The following is a 14,860-nucleotide window of genomic DNA, read 5'->3' on the forward strand; positions in this document are numbered from 1 at the left end:
CTTCTTTTTTTGTCAGCCCTGATTATTTATTGTGGTACGAAAAAACATTTCTCCCATATTTAAAATGGCATAATTTTAATAATTTTATATTTTGAAAACATCTTTTGTTCAAGTATCTTAAAGCAAATGAAAAAAAAATATTTAGAAACACAGCAATTTTTACCCAATAGACTAAATAAATAGGTATTGTACCTGTTACAAAGGATAGAGAATTTGATACATTTATTTAACAATAGGAAGCGCCCACATGAAACAAATTGCCGTCTGCTTGTGTTGTAATTGACTGCCATCTTCTGGATAAACACAGCATTGCACATTTGTACATCCAAATCAAATAAACCAATGGTTTATCAATACGTGTTTAGTAAAAGTCTTAATTTTTTTGTATTTTTACAAAAATGGTCTATTTCTCTCCATAGTAAAATTATGGGCAGGGGTGCATACATTTCTTGGCACAACACCGGAGCGGACATCTGTGTTGAAGGGTTTTGGGCTCTTCATGATGGTCGTGTGCGGTTGTCTAGAGAAAGAGATTGTGAGATGGACGTGTACATCCATCAGGTCTGGAGGAGAGTTCTGCTGGAGTTTCATTGAACTATTTGTGGTCTGCAGAAAGTTGGTTTAATTAACAAAACAGGTCACTCTCCTAACCATTACAATTGAAACCGAATGATAACTCTTCGCCTTTATTAAGAGATCGCACATGTAACACCGCACTTTAGTTCAAAGTGCGCATGCCCACTCCCCGACTACGGCGAGCCCCGAGGGGAATGCGATTGGACTCAGTATTCCAAAATAAGAACACTCAAATAAAATCTGTTACACAAACATTGTCTCTTAAACCCTAGTGGCTTTGTGTGAATGAGCACCATCTGCGATTACGATATTAATTGGGAATTGACTTTTCGATCATTTCAAGTAGGCTACTGTGAAACATTTACTATGCTGTTTCATGAGAGTAAAGACGCGCACAGTGATGACGTACAAATAATTCAGACATTACTCCTCTAAACCAAACATCGATTTGGCTACACACGTGTTAATATGGAAAAAGCCATACAGTTCGCTTCATTTATGATAGATTAACAATATTCTGGTTTAATGAGAAGTTTTTAAACATTCAAGAGGTTGCGCACACAGTGGGCTTTTACTCGCGCGATGTTTGAAGCGCGTTCAGTGATGTGTGCTGTTGTTCCAGTCATGAGCGCATCGCGGCAGTAGAGAGTAGGCTAATTAAATATCACGCTGTCATTTGCGCTGCTTATAAATTTTACTTAACCAATGATGTGTTCTTTTAATTTTTTTCTGCTAGAAAGTGAGAGCACATTTAGTTTCTGCAATGCCGTAAGAAAGCTTTATAATAACAATGAACTTGAATTATAAGTCTCCCTTTATTCTAGAAAATTGTGTTGAGAATTGCTGCTGTAGAGATTTTATGTAGACCGGAGCGGATTATTGCTTGCAAAGGCCCCTGGCCAGTTATCGCCAAAAATTGTTTTTGGCTTTAAAATGAAAAAAAAAATCACCAAAAGGCCACAAATTGTCATAAACAATTTTGCACCTATCACAAACATGGAACTTTCATTCAAGGTTTTGTTTGAGAGGCCTTATAGGCTATAGGGCTCATGTACCAAAAATGTTTAAAAAATCAATAAACATGAGTGAGTGATGGGTTGGATTATGCAGCTTTAAAGTCATAAACAAATGCACTCTATGCATGACTTGTGTCAGCCCAAGGACGGGGATATACTGACTATCCAATGACCATGCTTAAAACTTCTAACAATCCAATCAATACATTAATGAAGGACAACATCACAAATCTTCTCTCATGATCTCTGATTCATCTACGCCTAAAGCCCCTGTAGTTTAAAGCTTTATGAGTTTGTACGTTCACCACTGGCTCTTTCATAATATCTTTACAATGTTTTCCAAAATACTTTGGAAGATGAACACTGTTAACATGAGGAAGTCTAGGCTTATTTATTGATCTTAAAGCAATTGTTTAGATACAAATATCCACATTACACGTAAAATGTGATGATTCTTCATGTATCCCAAATGATGCTTGATTGACAGTTCTACAACTGCCATCACGCGGACACATAAAACGTTCCAATACTGAATGGGCATATACTGTAAATGCTGCTTCAAATAATATATATATATTTTCTGTAGACCTGATTGGTTTATTGATTTGATAAAGTGCTTTTTGTCTCAGATCAATTAAACAGAATACAAATATCCATTTACTATTTATTCTTTAATGTTTAATATACTTCATTAACATTTATGAAAGGTATACAGTATGTGTTTTTAAGTGTGTGAGAGTACTTGAAGGGATTATATAGTTTCCAGCACATGACATGATTTGATGTTGAATACTGGAGTGTTTTATTTATCTCATATATTTTGTGTAAATGCATCTTTAATCTGGCAGGTGTTTGTCTCCTCTGAACACGGAGGGAGGAGTCTCGTTCATCAGCGCTGACGTTCTGCTGATATATATGGAGAAAATCACAAATATCTCTTCTGATTTGTCACTCAAGTTGTTTGATTATTTCCTTTGTTATTTCTTATAAGGTAACAGAGAGTATGATTGGTCTCTCTTTCTCTCTCTCTCTCTCTGTAGATGGGTTGTAATGATCCAGTGTGTTCAGTCTATGAGAGAACAGGGGAGAACTTCACACTGACTTCTCATTATTGTCCATCAGACTTTGTGTACAGTAGAGGATTATGGAGATCTGTCTCACACTCATTTTACTGTCCTCTGTAGTAATGACCACTGCTGGTAAGTACATACTAAGGGTCAAAGAATATTAAAATAATCTTAACAGTGTTTATTTCTTATCATCAATATACATTTTATTAAATGTCACTTATTCTTCCCTATAGATTTTTCTCTGTTTCATAATGGTTTAGATTTGAACGTGAGATTAGTGAATGGTGGCAGCCGTTGTGCCGGTACAGTGGAGGTTCTTCATGATGGGGAGTGGGGAACAGTGTGTGATGATGACTTCGATCTGACAGATGCTGATGTGGTTTGTAGAGAGTTGGGCTGTGGACAGGCTGCAAAGGCTCCATGTTGTGCTCACTTTGGAGAAGGATCAGGACAGATCTTGATGTATGGTGTGAGCTGTAGTGGATCAGAGTTCACACTGAAGAACTGTAGTTCAAAAGGATCGGGTGATGATTACTGCCATCATGCTGAAGATGCTGGAGTCATCTGCTCAGGTAAACCTCTATACATTTTATGCTGTTAATACATAAGTCATTTTTTATGTAGATGGTCATTAAACATAAAAACAAATTGGTTCGTCAATATTATAAATTGTATAGATTTATGTAGATTTCAAAATGCACAATTCATCCAAATAAAATTAATTTCCGAGTTTGCCTGTTTCCACCGTGTCACATCTGATCTGTTGTCCTTATCTGAACATAAGATGTGTTGTTTTAAGAGTGTAGATGCTCGAATGGCATTAAGAAGAAAATAAATGAAAATAAATTTCCATTACAAGAATTATGAAATATAAAATTTTTATATAATGAGGACTTTACTGTTGCAGGGATAAGTCACCAAAAAAGATGTTATTTTATATTCATATATAGTCGTTCAAGACGACTACTCTTTTATTCTGTGGAACAGAAATTAAGATATTAAGTGTCTCAGTGTCCATACACCGGAAGTCAATGGGGGGAAATATGTTTTGGTCATCAACATATTTTTTTAAATATCGTCTTTTGTTTTCTGTAGACGAAAGAAAGTCATAGGGATTCAATCAAAAGTCAATGATGAAAGATGTTTGTTTTCATTTTGTTTTGACTGCCATTACTGTGGTGTTCAGAAACCTCAAAATACGGATGGTTTGTGAGACTTGATGATGGACCTCATCTGTGTTCTGGAAGAGTTGAGTTGCTTCATGGAAACACCTGGATGTCAGTGTGTGATGCTTCGTTTGATGATCAGGATGCAGAGGTTGTGTGTAGAGAGCTGAACTGTGGGGTTCCTGTAAAGCTGCTGGGAGCAGATGCTTTTGGTAAAGGAGACAGACCTGTGTGGACACAAGACATTCAATGTAGAGGAAATGAATCGCACATTAAATCATGTTCATCATCAACGTTGCATGAAATAAACTGCAGCCATGACAACGATTTGGGACTGATTTGCTCTGGTAAATATCAATGGTTAATGTGTTTATTAAGAAGCCTATTAACAAATCTTGATTGATTATTTTGAGTTCTGAGATAAATTTGAATGTTTTTTAAAAGCCAAGATTGGAGAAACATAAAAATATCAATATTGCATTAAAATGTATTTTATTGTTTTTATTTGTTTAGAACTCCACAATTCAGTTTATTTGTACGCTCTGTTTTTTGTTCAGGTTTTTCTGACCTCAGACTGGTGAATGGCTCTGATATCTGTTCTGGTCGAGTTGAGCGTCAGTATTTCACTGAGTGGGGAACAGTGTGTGATGGATGCATGACTATGAGAGCTGCCAGTGTTGTCTGTAGACAGCTGAATTGTGGGATTGCTGTGTCTGTTGTGGGAGCGGACTGGTTTGGAGAGGGATCTGGTAAAATCTGGGCGGATGTGTTTGATTGTCAGGGGAATGAAACACAACTCTCAGAATGTTCAATCTCTTCATGGAGTCGAGCTGAAAACTCTCATAAACAAGATGTTGGAGTCATTTGTTCTAGTGAGTGAGCTTCTCGCTGTCAATAACATTTATTTTATATTATAGAAATATATATTATACGATATATCTCCCACCCGAAGTCATGGTCAAGAAAGGCAGCAAAGGACAGATTACAACAACAAAAACACATCAACAAACAAACAAAAATACAGAAAAATCCTGATCAACTGTTAAAACGTGCATTTTTCCATAAAAACTGATTTAAAATGTTTTTAAACAAGGCTAGAGATGGTGTAGAGTATATTTAAATCCTTTGAGACTCATTCCATACATATGGGGCATAATTGGAAAAAGCAGATCTACCTAGTTCTGTGTGAGGCATTGGCACCATAAGTAAAAAAATTGTCTGATGACCTAGTATAATACATTTTTGTACAATATGTCACCAAGATGAAAAAACTGCATATGTTTTTTTCTTCTTAAGCACAAAGAAGTCCATTCTGTCATTTCATATGATTTACGGTGATGATGTAAACGCACACTTACAACAGTGACAACTCGTAAAGCAGCATGATAAACTACATCCAGGTTTTTCAAAATATTCAAGGGTGCATGCATATAGTCTATATCACTGTAATCCAGGACTGACAGAAAAGTACTTTCTACTAAATGCTTCCGAACAACAAAGGAGAATTTTTCTAAATCCTTGGTCTACATTTTTTTTGAAGGTTATCAATATTAGAACTAAAATTCAGCCCATCATCAAGCCAAATACCAAGATAGTAAGATGCAACCCTCTCTAGCTGTATATCATTTAAAGTTTTAATGCTTTCCTGTTGCTCAGTGGCCTTCTCATTAGGGCTTTAAATCGCTTTCCCGCTCATTCTCCTTCACAACTCCTTACTGGTGGAACATTCTTCCTAACGCGGTCCGGTCAACCACATCTCTCACAACCTTCAAAAACGACTTAAAACCCATCTCTTCAGTGAATACTTGACAGACAAATAAAAAGTACACTAACCCTCTCTCTTTTCTCAACAGGTAGTGTTCTAGCTTTTGTTGAAAATAGTCACTTTGTATTAGCACCTATTGTACTATTGCTCTTGTATGAAATATCGCTTACTGCTCCCTGAACTCTTTGTAAGACGCTTTGGATAAAAGCGTCTGCTAAATGACTAAATGTAAATGTAAGAGCATTACGTTTAACAACGCAAGGTTGTGGGTTCGATCACAGGGGATTGCACATATCTATGTATAAATGTATAGGATAATGCAATGTAAGTTGCTTTGTATAAAAGCGTCTGCCAAATGCATAAATGTAAAATGTAATCTTAAAATTATGCAAATTATTATTTGTGCAGAATTAAGTCTGAACTGAATGAAAAGCATTGTGAGGAATCCATTGTCACTTTTAAAGTTGAAGCCATAGCAAAAATAATATAATCATCTGCACAAAAGTGCACCTTTGCTAAATCAATGCCTTAACCAAGTTAGTTTGTATAAATAGAAAATAAAATTGGTCCCAAGATTTAACTATGAAAGGGGTAGAGGAATAATTATCTATTGACACACACTGAGATCTTCCAATAAGATAGTTTGAGAACCACTTTACCGCTGTGTTTCTAAAACCTACACATTGAAGTCTTTTCAGTAAAACAAATTACGATTCACAGAATCAAAAGCCTTGGATAAATCAATGAAGAGTGCAGCACATGATTCTTTACCATCTAGTGCAGTAATAATGTCATTGGTAACTGACATGGTAGAAGTTATAGTACTATGTCCTTGTCTAAAACCTGTTTGAGTTTGACATAAAATATGAATGTATATTCACACATGATGGTTATGTAATACATTTTTTAGTAAAATGTCATGTTTCCTCTTCAGATTCCTCTCTGGCTCTTCATGATGGTGGTGTGAGGTTGTCTGGAAAGAGAGAGTGTGAGGGGGAGCTGGAAGTTTACATTGATCAGGTCTGGAGGAGAGTTCTGCTGGACTCCTGGAGTGTCACTGAGTCCTCTGTGGTCTGCAGACAGCTGGGCTGTGGCTCTGCGCTGAACTTCTCTGGCTCCTCTTCATCAAGTGCTGAACACAGTCATGAGTGTGTGATGGGCTTCAAGTGCTCTGGGACTGAACATCATCTGAGGAACTGCAACGGCTCTCCGCAAACTCTCAACTGCAGCTCCACACAACACCTGTCAATCACCTGCCTTGGTCAGAGTGACAAAAATTAGTATACAATATTAGTATTTAAATACATAAAAACAAAAAGAAAAATATTTGGTATTTAAAAGCTAAATGATTCATTTGGAATTACTATTTGTCTTTTTGTGTCTGATCAGGTCAAAGGTCAGTCAGGTTGGTGGGCTCTGGTGGAGAATGTGCAGGGAGGCTGGAGGTTTTTCACAAAGGCTCATGGGGGACAGTGTGTGATGACTCCTGGGATATTAAAGATGCTCATGTGGTGTGCACACAGCTGCAGTGTGGAGTGGCTCTCAGTGATCAGCCAGTACCAGCCTGGTTTGGTCCTGGTTCTGGACCCATATGGCTGGATGATGTGAACTGTGAGGGGAATGAGACGTCTCTGTGGAACTGCTCTTCACGGGTCTGGGGAGATCATGACTGTAAACACAAGGAGGATGTAGGAGTCGTGTGCTCAGGTAAACAGTAGCATATGTGTTAAAGCGGCCATAACTCAGACAGTTTCTGCATATCTCATGTAAATCTTGAGTACTTACAGAATAATGTCAGACCCTTCAATTATCAGTAAAGTCTTTATTTTGTTCACATTTATAAAAGAGAGATACAGCCGAAAACATGCAAAGCGTGTGGGGGGCAAGGCGGAACTAAAGCATGTGCACACACATTGCCAACAAAACAGACAGCTTCACATACCGCGTGTAGTTCATGTCTGCCATCGTGGGAACGCCGCTCCATCTATCAAACAATCTCCAAATCCAGCGTTATATCCACTGTTTTTATATCACCCAAATGCAGTGAACAGACAAACACAGCTGAACTTCGCCAACGTAGTTCTCTCTCTCTCTCTCTCTCTCTCTCTCTCTCCTGCAAACAGGTTATAGTGACTTGTGTGCATGCTCCTTCTCCCCTCTACTTGGTTCATGCGTTATATATGTGTAGCATGTATAAGGGTGTTGCATGCTTTTCCGGGAGAATTGTCCAATAATGGACTAAGAAAAGTTGATACGTAACGATTTTTCATGTTCTAAAAAAACTTTTATAAACCTGTACGAGCACCGGGGGAGTGTATCGAGCACAGAAATACTACGTAATACGTCCAACTTTTTAGTTTTTTGACAAGTTTGTACAGTTCAACACTGTAGAGAAGTCAGAATGCATGAAGCACTGTTGCAGGGCCGTTTTAATTAATGTGTAAATAGTCGTGGGATTTACATTTTTTACACATTACATTTGTTTTCAGAGTATTTCTATAACCCATACATTTGATCAGACACATCTAGTTTGAAGTGCATGAATGTTCATTTGTTAAAAGTTTCATGCATTACCAGACGGTGGTTGAATCATCTCACTATTTTCAATCTAGAGTTTAAAGAGATCAGGTTAACTGAAGGCTGTAAAGGAAATGTGGAGGTTTTCTACAATGGATCCTGGGGTAATGTGTGCAAGAACCAAATGGACAAAGAAACAGCGAGTCTGATCTGTCAAGAGCTCAACTGTGGAAGATCTGCCACTCAATCTAGTTCTTTAGGTGGATGGAAGACTCATAACTGGTTGGATTATTTAAAATGTCGATCACATGATTCTACCTTATGGCAGTGTCCATCTTCACCCTGGGGACAGAATAACTGTAATGAAGATGACGAGGAAGTGGCCAGTATTACCTGCTTTGGTAAGAAAACATTCAAATATCTGTCTAGTCATGTTTCTAAATATGTTTGTATATAAAGCATTAAAAGCTTTAATATTTTTATGAACATACAAAACTAAAATGATATAGCACTGAGAGACTTGATGAATGCAATTATATAATGTTCTGTTCAGTATTTAATCACATTTATCATGTTACAGTCTCAAAGGATGTAATTCCTGATGTTCTTCGGAGTGGACTGACATGTTCTAACTCAGCATCTCCTTACCAGAGACAATGTTCAAGTATTTTTATATAAAAGCCTTTATATATAAACCCATGTTTTATATTCATTATATTTGATAATGATCTGTTTTGTCTATTTGTATTCAACATTTAATTCATTGTAAATGCTGTTTGATGTGTGTGATGTAGAGAATGTTCCTCTCAGACTGAGTGGAGGGAAGGGCTGGTGCTCTGGGAGGCTGGAGGTGTATCATAACTCTGAGTGGGGTTCAGTCTGTGATGATCTGTGGGACATCAGAGATGCTCAGGTGGTCTGCAGGCAGCTGGGTTGTGGAGCAGCATTGAGTGCTGATGGAAATGAAGCGTTTGGTGCCGATGAAGGTGTTGTGTGGCTGAACAGAGTCGAGTGCAGAGGGACTGAGATTCACCTGTGGGACTGTCCTCACGTCCTGAAAAAACACACTGACTGTTCACACAAAGAACGTGTTGGACTCATCTGTGCAGGTGAGAGAAAAACACTGAGTGATGAGTTGATGATAATTTCAGCAGTTTTTATGTGTGTGTTTTTTTCATGGACAGATTTGTCTGTGTCCACAACTCCTGCTACAACAACAACAACCACAACAACAACTCAGACTAACAAGAGACCAGTGACTCCTCCTCAAACTCCTCCGTCAGAGTCTCTCTTCATTCCTCCAGTGATCGTGATTGTTCTGGGAGTTTTGCTCTTACTGCTCTTAGTGCCGCTGCTGATACTGATTCAACACAACAGAGTGATGAGGAGAGGTACACACATCCACACATCACATACAACGACAGGGGGGTATTCCAGAAAGCTGGTTATGTGACATACCCGGGTAAGTTTAAGGGTTAGTTAGCTGATAACCTCAACTTTTGGTTCCAAAAACTGAGAAAACGTTCAGGGTATATAAGTAATCACTCTAGGCAGTCCTCCCCTTTTAAAGCTCAAGTGGTGTACCTCATTCCTTCATTCATTAAAATAGTCATCCATGGCACACATTTTGATCACACAGAGACCATCTCAGTGACTAATATGTCATATTTGCTTTTATAGACTTTCATATAGATTTATAGATAGATTTTCAGTACATTAATTAATTCATAGGGATGTACTTTGACTTCAGGAGAGCAATTTAGGACCTGAGTGGAATTTTGTCATTTCCCTGTGCATTTTTATTAAAACTATACCGTTTTTCACTACAGTGAATTAGATATATCAAAATATATGTGCTGTTGCCATGGAGAATCATAATATCGGAGTTCCATTGATGATGGCTTGTCGTAGTTGTGGCGCAAGGTATGATAGAGCTAACTTATATGTTCTGGAACCAAAAACCCAAAGTGTCTCATTTCTGAGTAAACCAACTCTGAGTTCAAGGTTTAACCTAGAGTTGGTTGAACCTCCTTATTGAAACGGGCCCCAGCAGTAAGCAAGGTTTGGGTTCATAAACTTAAAGTTCAGGGTTTAGCTGATGGTAAGTTAACCCTGATTTGTGGAATACACCCCGGATCTGACATATTGAACGACCTCAGACACCAACATCAATCTTACTAGAGTCTTGATCAGTGTATCATGAATCATGTGTTGTGAACTGACAGCAGGTTTGTGTGTCTACACTCACAGATCTCTTCAAGAGGAAACACTGGACTCAGACTGAAGCAGTTTATGAAGAGATTGAGCACAGACACACAAACAGATTCAAACACTTTAGTCAGAGAGGTGAGTCTTTATTTTTATAATGTGTTGAAGGTTATTTATGTAGATATCTTAATTGATATTGTGTCTTAATAAAACAAATGTGATGTATAATTATTAAAGCTTGTGTCTCTTTTGAGTGTCGTGTTTGTGAAATGTGTAATTCAGTGAAGCTTATGGGTTGTCTGTGAGTTTAGTTGAATTGGTAGTTTAGAGTCTATCAGACAGCTGATGTTAGTTTATTATTCATCCTGTTAAACCTCCTGCTTCAAACCACACAATTCCTCTCACAAAACCACAGAGCTGCAGGTGCATGTTTACAGGTGTGTGTGTGTGTCAACCCTTTGATTATTTTGTGGAGGGGGTTTATATGCTTGTAAGTATTCCTGCCGATATTTGAGTCGTTTCATATTAAACAAACTTTCTGTAATTTAAAGTAAATATAGGTTCAGGTTGTTTGTAATGATCAACATGTTTCTGAGTGTCATGCTTCACTTTAACAGGGAGTCTCATCTCTGAAGAACAGCATTCTGGGTATGAAGATGTTGAAGATGACTTCCTCTCGGGTTAGAAGACTGTGGATTGACAAACAGCTCATTTGATTGACAAATTGAGCACATACAGTATATGTATCAAATAACAACACTACAATACTAAACTGTTTAAGTGTCATGTTTTTATCTTTTTAGATAAAGAATATAATATTGAATATTATGATGATGTCATCAATGGCAGTGACCCGACAGGTCTGTGACTTATTTGACTTATCTAATTTTTTTTTCATTAATTTATTACCATGTTTAACTATGTTCTGTGTTGATGTTGAAGAGATGGTGAAAAAAGTCCCAGCAGAATACTATGATGATGTCATCACTGATGGATTAAAAGCTGACAGTGAGACCGGTGCAGTTCTGTTATTTTGTATTAAGATGAAATATGAGATCTGTGCATAAAAGAAAATGTACTTTATTGCTTTGTGAGTATGATGACGTGTGTCTAATGTCCCGTTTGTAGAAAACACACTTGAGAAGTATGATGATGTCATCACCACAGGACAGAACTCTGATCTTGAAAAAGGTGGTTTTACTCTATTCGTAGGCTGTTTATTTTATCAAAGATAATTTGCAGTGATTCTCAATAATACTTACAAAATGCAGTTTAATTGGCAGTTTGTCATTCTGATGGTTTTTGTTGATCTATCATATATGCAGACACACCAGAGAATTATGATGACATCATTAACGGACAGAACCTTCAAGATCTAATAGGTAAGTTACACAGACTAGACACCCAGGTGAGTTTATAAAGTGTACACAATTAGACTCATAAAGGAAGATGTGTCCACGACACATAAAAAATGACATATACATACATTACAAAACACAATTTAATTCAATAAATATATTGTCCATGTCATGTGATTTCATCAGGAGTTCACGAGGAGTATGATGATGTGAAGAATGACAGAGAAGATGTGACAAACCTGTTAGGTATAGGCAGGTTTTAATTTGAGTAATATATGTATATAGAGTTACATCTTTATATTGTCTATTTTAAAACACTTCTTTAAATTGACTTTAGATCTTTATGCATTTAACACAAAACAATGTGAATGTGCTTTTGTACACAACAGACTATGACGATGTGGGGGAGGAGTCACACAATGTGGGACAGGCTGTATAACTCGATGACCACAACCACTGTCTCATGCCATAAAATCACATTACCGGCAGCTTCTGGAGCTATGAAGAGTTTAATTTTAAGACGAAAACTAAAGTTCCTTATGTTTTTATGATCCTCCAAACCATTTTGTATTGAAAATCACATTTGGACAAGAGCATGAATGAAATGTCAAATAGTTTAATATTTGACAGAATAATTGCTTTAGTTTTCATCATATAAACTAATGCTTCTAAACTGCTCCTGCATCACGAGCATGTGCTGCTTCAATGGGCTGTATGAATGCTCTAACCTGTTAACATGAGCGTGGAGAAAAACTAGAAAACAGTCACATGTAGACATTTCTGTTCCTTGTATTGTAGAGTGTCATGCCTCTGAGTTTGTCTTTCGAGAATTCCTACAAAGACAAGCACAATAAAACATACATCAGCTCCTTTACACCAGAGTAAAGTGTATGTGCTTGACATAATGGCTTTTCTTTTAATAAATATCACTATAAATCTTATGTGCAAAAGACATCAGTTTTCTTCTCTCCTCTCTTAATCCTGTCAGCTTCTCCTCTATGCTCTCATTATCTTCTGATACAATGACTCTTCTGTTTGCTTTGGAAGAGCAGGGTATTGTGGGAGCTGAGACCAGGAATGTGGCTTTATTAATACAAATGAATGTTAATATTGGGTGAGATTTTGAGTAGTGCTTGAGATCTATGATCAGATTGGTTGCACGAGTACATGTAAATAAGATTATGTTCTCTAAAATACAGAAGGTAAAGAAGTTTAAAGGCAACAAAACATCATCTGCATCTAAGAACACATTAAAACTGCGCTTCTATTGAACATGGTACGTCACAGATATTTTTAGAAACACGTTTTGTGAGTATTCACTACTCTTAATTATACGGAGTTTAAACACTTTACACGAAAAAAAAACCAATCACACAACACAAAAACAAACAATCGCACTTAACACAAAAAAACAAACAATCGCACTTAGCACAAAACAAACAAATCGCACTTAACACAAAAACAAACAATCGCATCTCTTAACTGTCATTAGAAACCAATCCTATATGATGAACCACCATGTGCACAATATTCTTAAACGTGTTTTCTTCTAATCCAGCCTTAAGTTTTTGCCTTTTTAAAGGTTTTAAAAGACGCAAACTTGACCATTGACGACGACGACGACAACAACAACAACAAAGCACTTACCCGAGCACAATGATGACGTACGAATGACTTCAGACATTAATAATCTAAAACTAGACATCGATTGACTCCTTAACGTTACATTTGATACAATATCTGCCAACAATCACAGATGTTTACTCACAATGAACAGTTGTTTCAATGAACAGTTTTATATAGTTAAGAAACTTCTCATGTCGCGCACACAGTGGACTTTGACGCGAGTGAAGGTTGGAGCGCCTTCATGTGCGAGATCAGTGTTGTGTGCTGTTGTTCCAGTAATAAGCGCATGATGGCAGTAGAGGGTAAAAAAGTCTCGCAAACTGTGATTTATGCCGATTACAAATATTATGTAACTAGTTTAATTACTTTTAAGTGTCTAGATGGAGCTGTTCCACAATCTGAGACTCATGACTGGAGACACATGTATCTCTTATAAAGAGTTTTACAATAATAATGAAAAAGACGTAGAGTGGGGTAAGATGTGTCAGTGGTTACAATTCGTCTGGTGGTTAAACTGAGTCCGGGGACACTTTTTGTTATTCCTTCAGTTTCTCAGAGACTGTTTTTAGTAAAGAGCCAAAATGTGTTTTAAACCCACATCTGTCAGCTACTCACCTACACTGATAATGTAAAAACTATTTATACTTGAACAGTCAAATAACAGGGAGCAGTTGCAACACTCAGCAGGTACAGTTGCAACAGTAATAAAATGTAATAAAAAATATTCTATAACATAATTTTGCAATTTCTTTACTTTAATTGTGAACGATTAGAGTCTTGAAAAACTCAGTAAAATCAAGTGAAAGAAAATAAATACATAAATTGCAACACAAAACATGAACCACCATAAAGATGCTTAGTCACTTGACATCAGGTATTGATATAACGGTTCTGTAACTGCCATCTAGTGGATAAATGATATATTATAATATTTAATGGCATAATAAACGCTTATCCAAAAATATTAATATTGATGTATTCTAAAGATATATTGATGGAGGCACGTGTTAAATGTACAAATGCTGTTTTAACATGTTAAATCTAGCATACAGATATGGATTTATACTTTGTTTTATACTACTTTTAAATGTGAGTTCCAATTTGTTGTTTGGTTTAGATTTATATAAATTATATAGAAGCTGATGTTCTCCAAATAATATTTCTATGTATAAAAATATCTATGAAGTGCATGTGCGTGTGTTGTTTAATAAAATGTTTGGGGTGATCATAGGACAGGACCGGTTCACCTGCACAGGACAGGACAGTCAACTGGAGTGTTTTCTGACTTTATTTATTTGGTGTACATTTTTCTTCAATCTGGCAGGTGTTTGTCTCCTCTGAACATGGAGGGAGGAGTCTCGTTCATCAGCGCTGACGTTCTGCTGATATATATGGAGAAAATCACAAATATCTCTTCTGATTTGTCACTCAAGTTGTTTGATGATTTCCTTTGTTATTTCTAATAAGGTAACAGAGAGTGGGATTGGTCTCTCTCTCTCTCTCTCTCTCTCTCTCTCTCTCTCTCTCTCTCTCTCTCTCTCTCTCTATCTCTATCTCT

General features: G+C 36.9%; 1 protein-coding gene across 2 annotated transcripts; it reads left to right on the forward strand.

The window, feature by feature from the left end:
* Positions 1–2,658: 2,658 nt before the first annotated feature.
* Positions 2,659–12,616, forward strand: LOC306893218 (scavenger receptor cysteine-rich type 1 protein M130-like). Of its 2 annotated transcripts, none has more exons than XM_079454935.1 (18): positions 2,659–2,791; positions 2,896–3,234; positions 3,849–4,175; positions 4,386–4,700; positions 6,528–6,854; positions 6,983–7,300; positions 8,206–8,511; positions 8,691–8,774; positions 8,905–9,219; positions 9,295–9,501; positions 10,361–10,456; positions 10,936–10,998; positions 11,122–11,178; positions 11,261–11,335; positions 11,447–11,509; positions 11,644–11,700; positions 11,863–11,922; positions 12,066–12,616. In XM_079454935.1, the coding sequence occupies exons 1-18, from the start codon at positions 2,737–2,739 to the stop codon at positions 12,113–12,115; spliced, it is 3,114 nt and encodes a 1,037-aa protein (XP_079311061.1). In that variant the 5' UTR covers positions 2,659–2,736; the 3' UTR covers positions 12,116–12,616. The 2 variants fall into 2 exon arrangements, with proteins under 2 accessions (XP_079311061.1, XP_079311062.1); XM_079454936.1 differs by having other exon boundaries at positions 11,261–11,326; positions 12,066–12,423.
* The last annotated feature ends 2,244 nt before the right edge of the window (positions 12,617–14,860 follow it).

This window comes from Barbatula barbatula (assembly GCF_947034865.1).
Source record: "Barbatula barbatula genome assembly, chromosome: 4".
Classification (NCBI taxonomy): Eukaryota; Metazoa; Chordata; class Actinopteri; order Cypriniformes; family Nemacheilidae; genus Barbatula; species Barbatula barbatula.

Excerpts from the sequence above, each read along its gene's own strand:
- LOC306893218 (XM_079454935.1), top strand. The coding sequence starts at position 2,737 with ATGGAGATCTGTCTCACACTCATTTTACTGTCCTCTGTAGTAATGACC. Across the intron at positions 4,701-6,527 it reads TGTTGGAGTCATTTGTTCTA|ATTCCTCTCTGGCTCTTCAT; the intron begins GTGAGTGAGCTT and ends TTTCCTCTTCAG. Across the intron at positions 10,457-10,935 it reads CAAACACTTTAGTCAGAGAG|GGAGTCTCATCTCTGAAGAA; the intron begins GTGAGTCTTTAT and ends TCACTTTAACAG.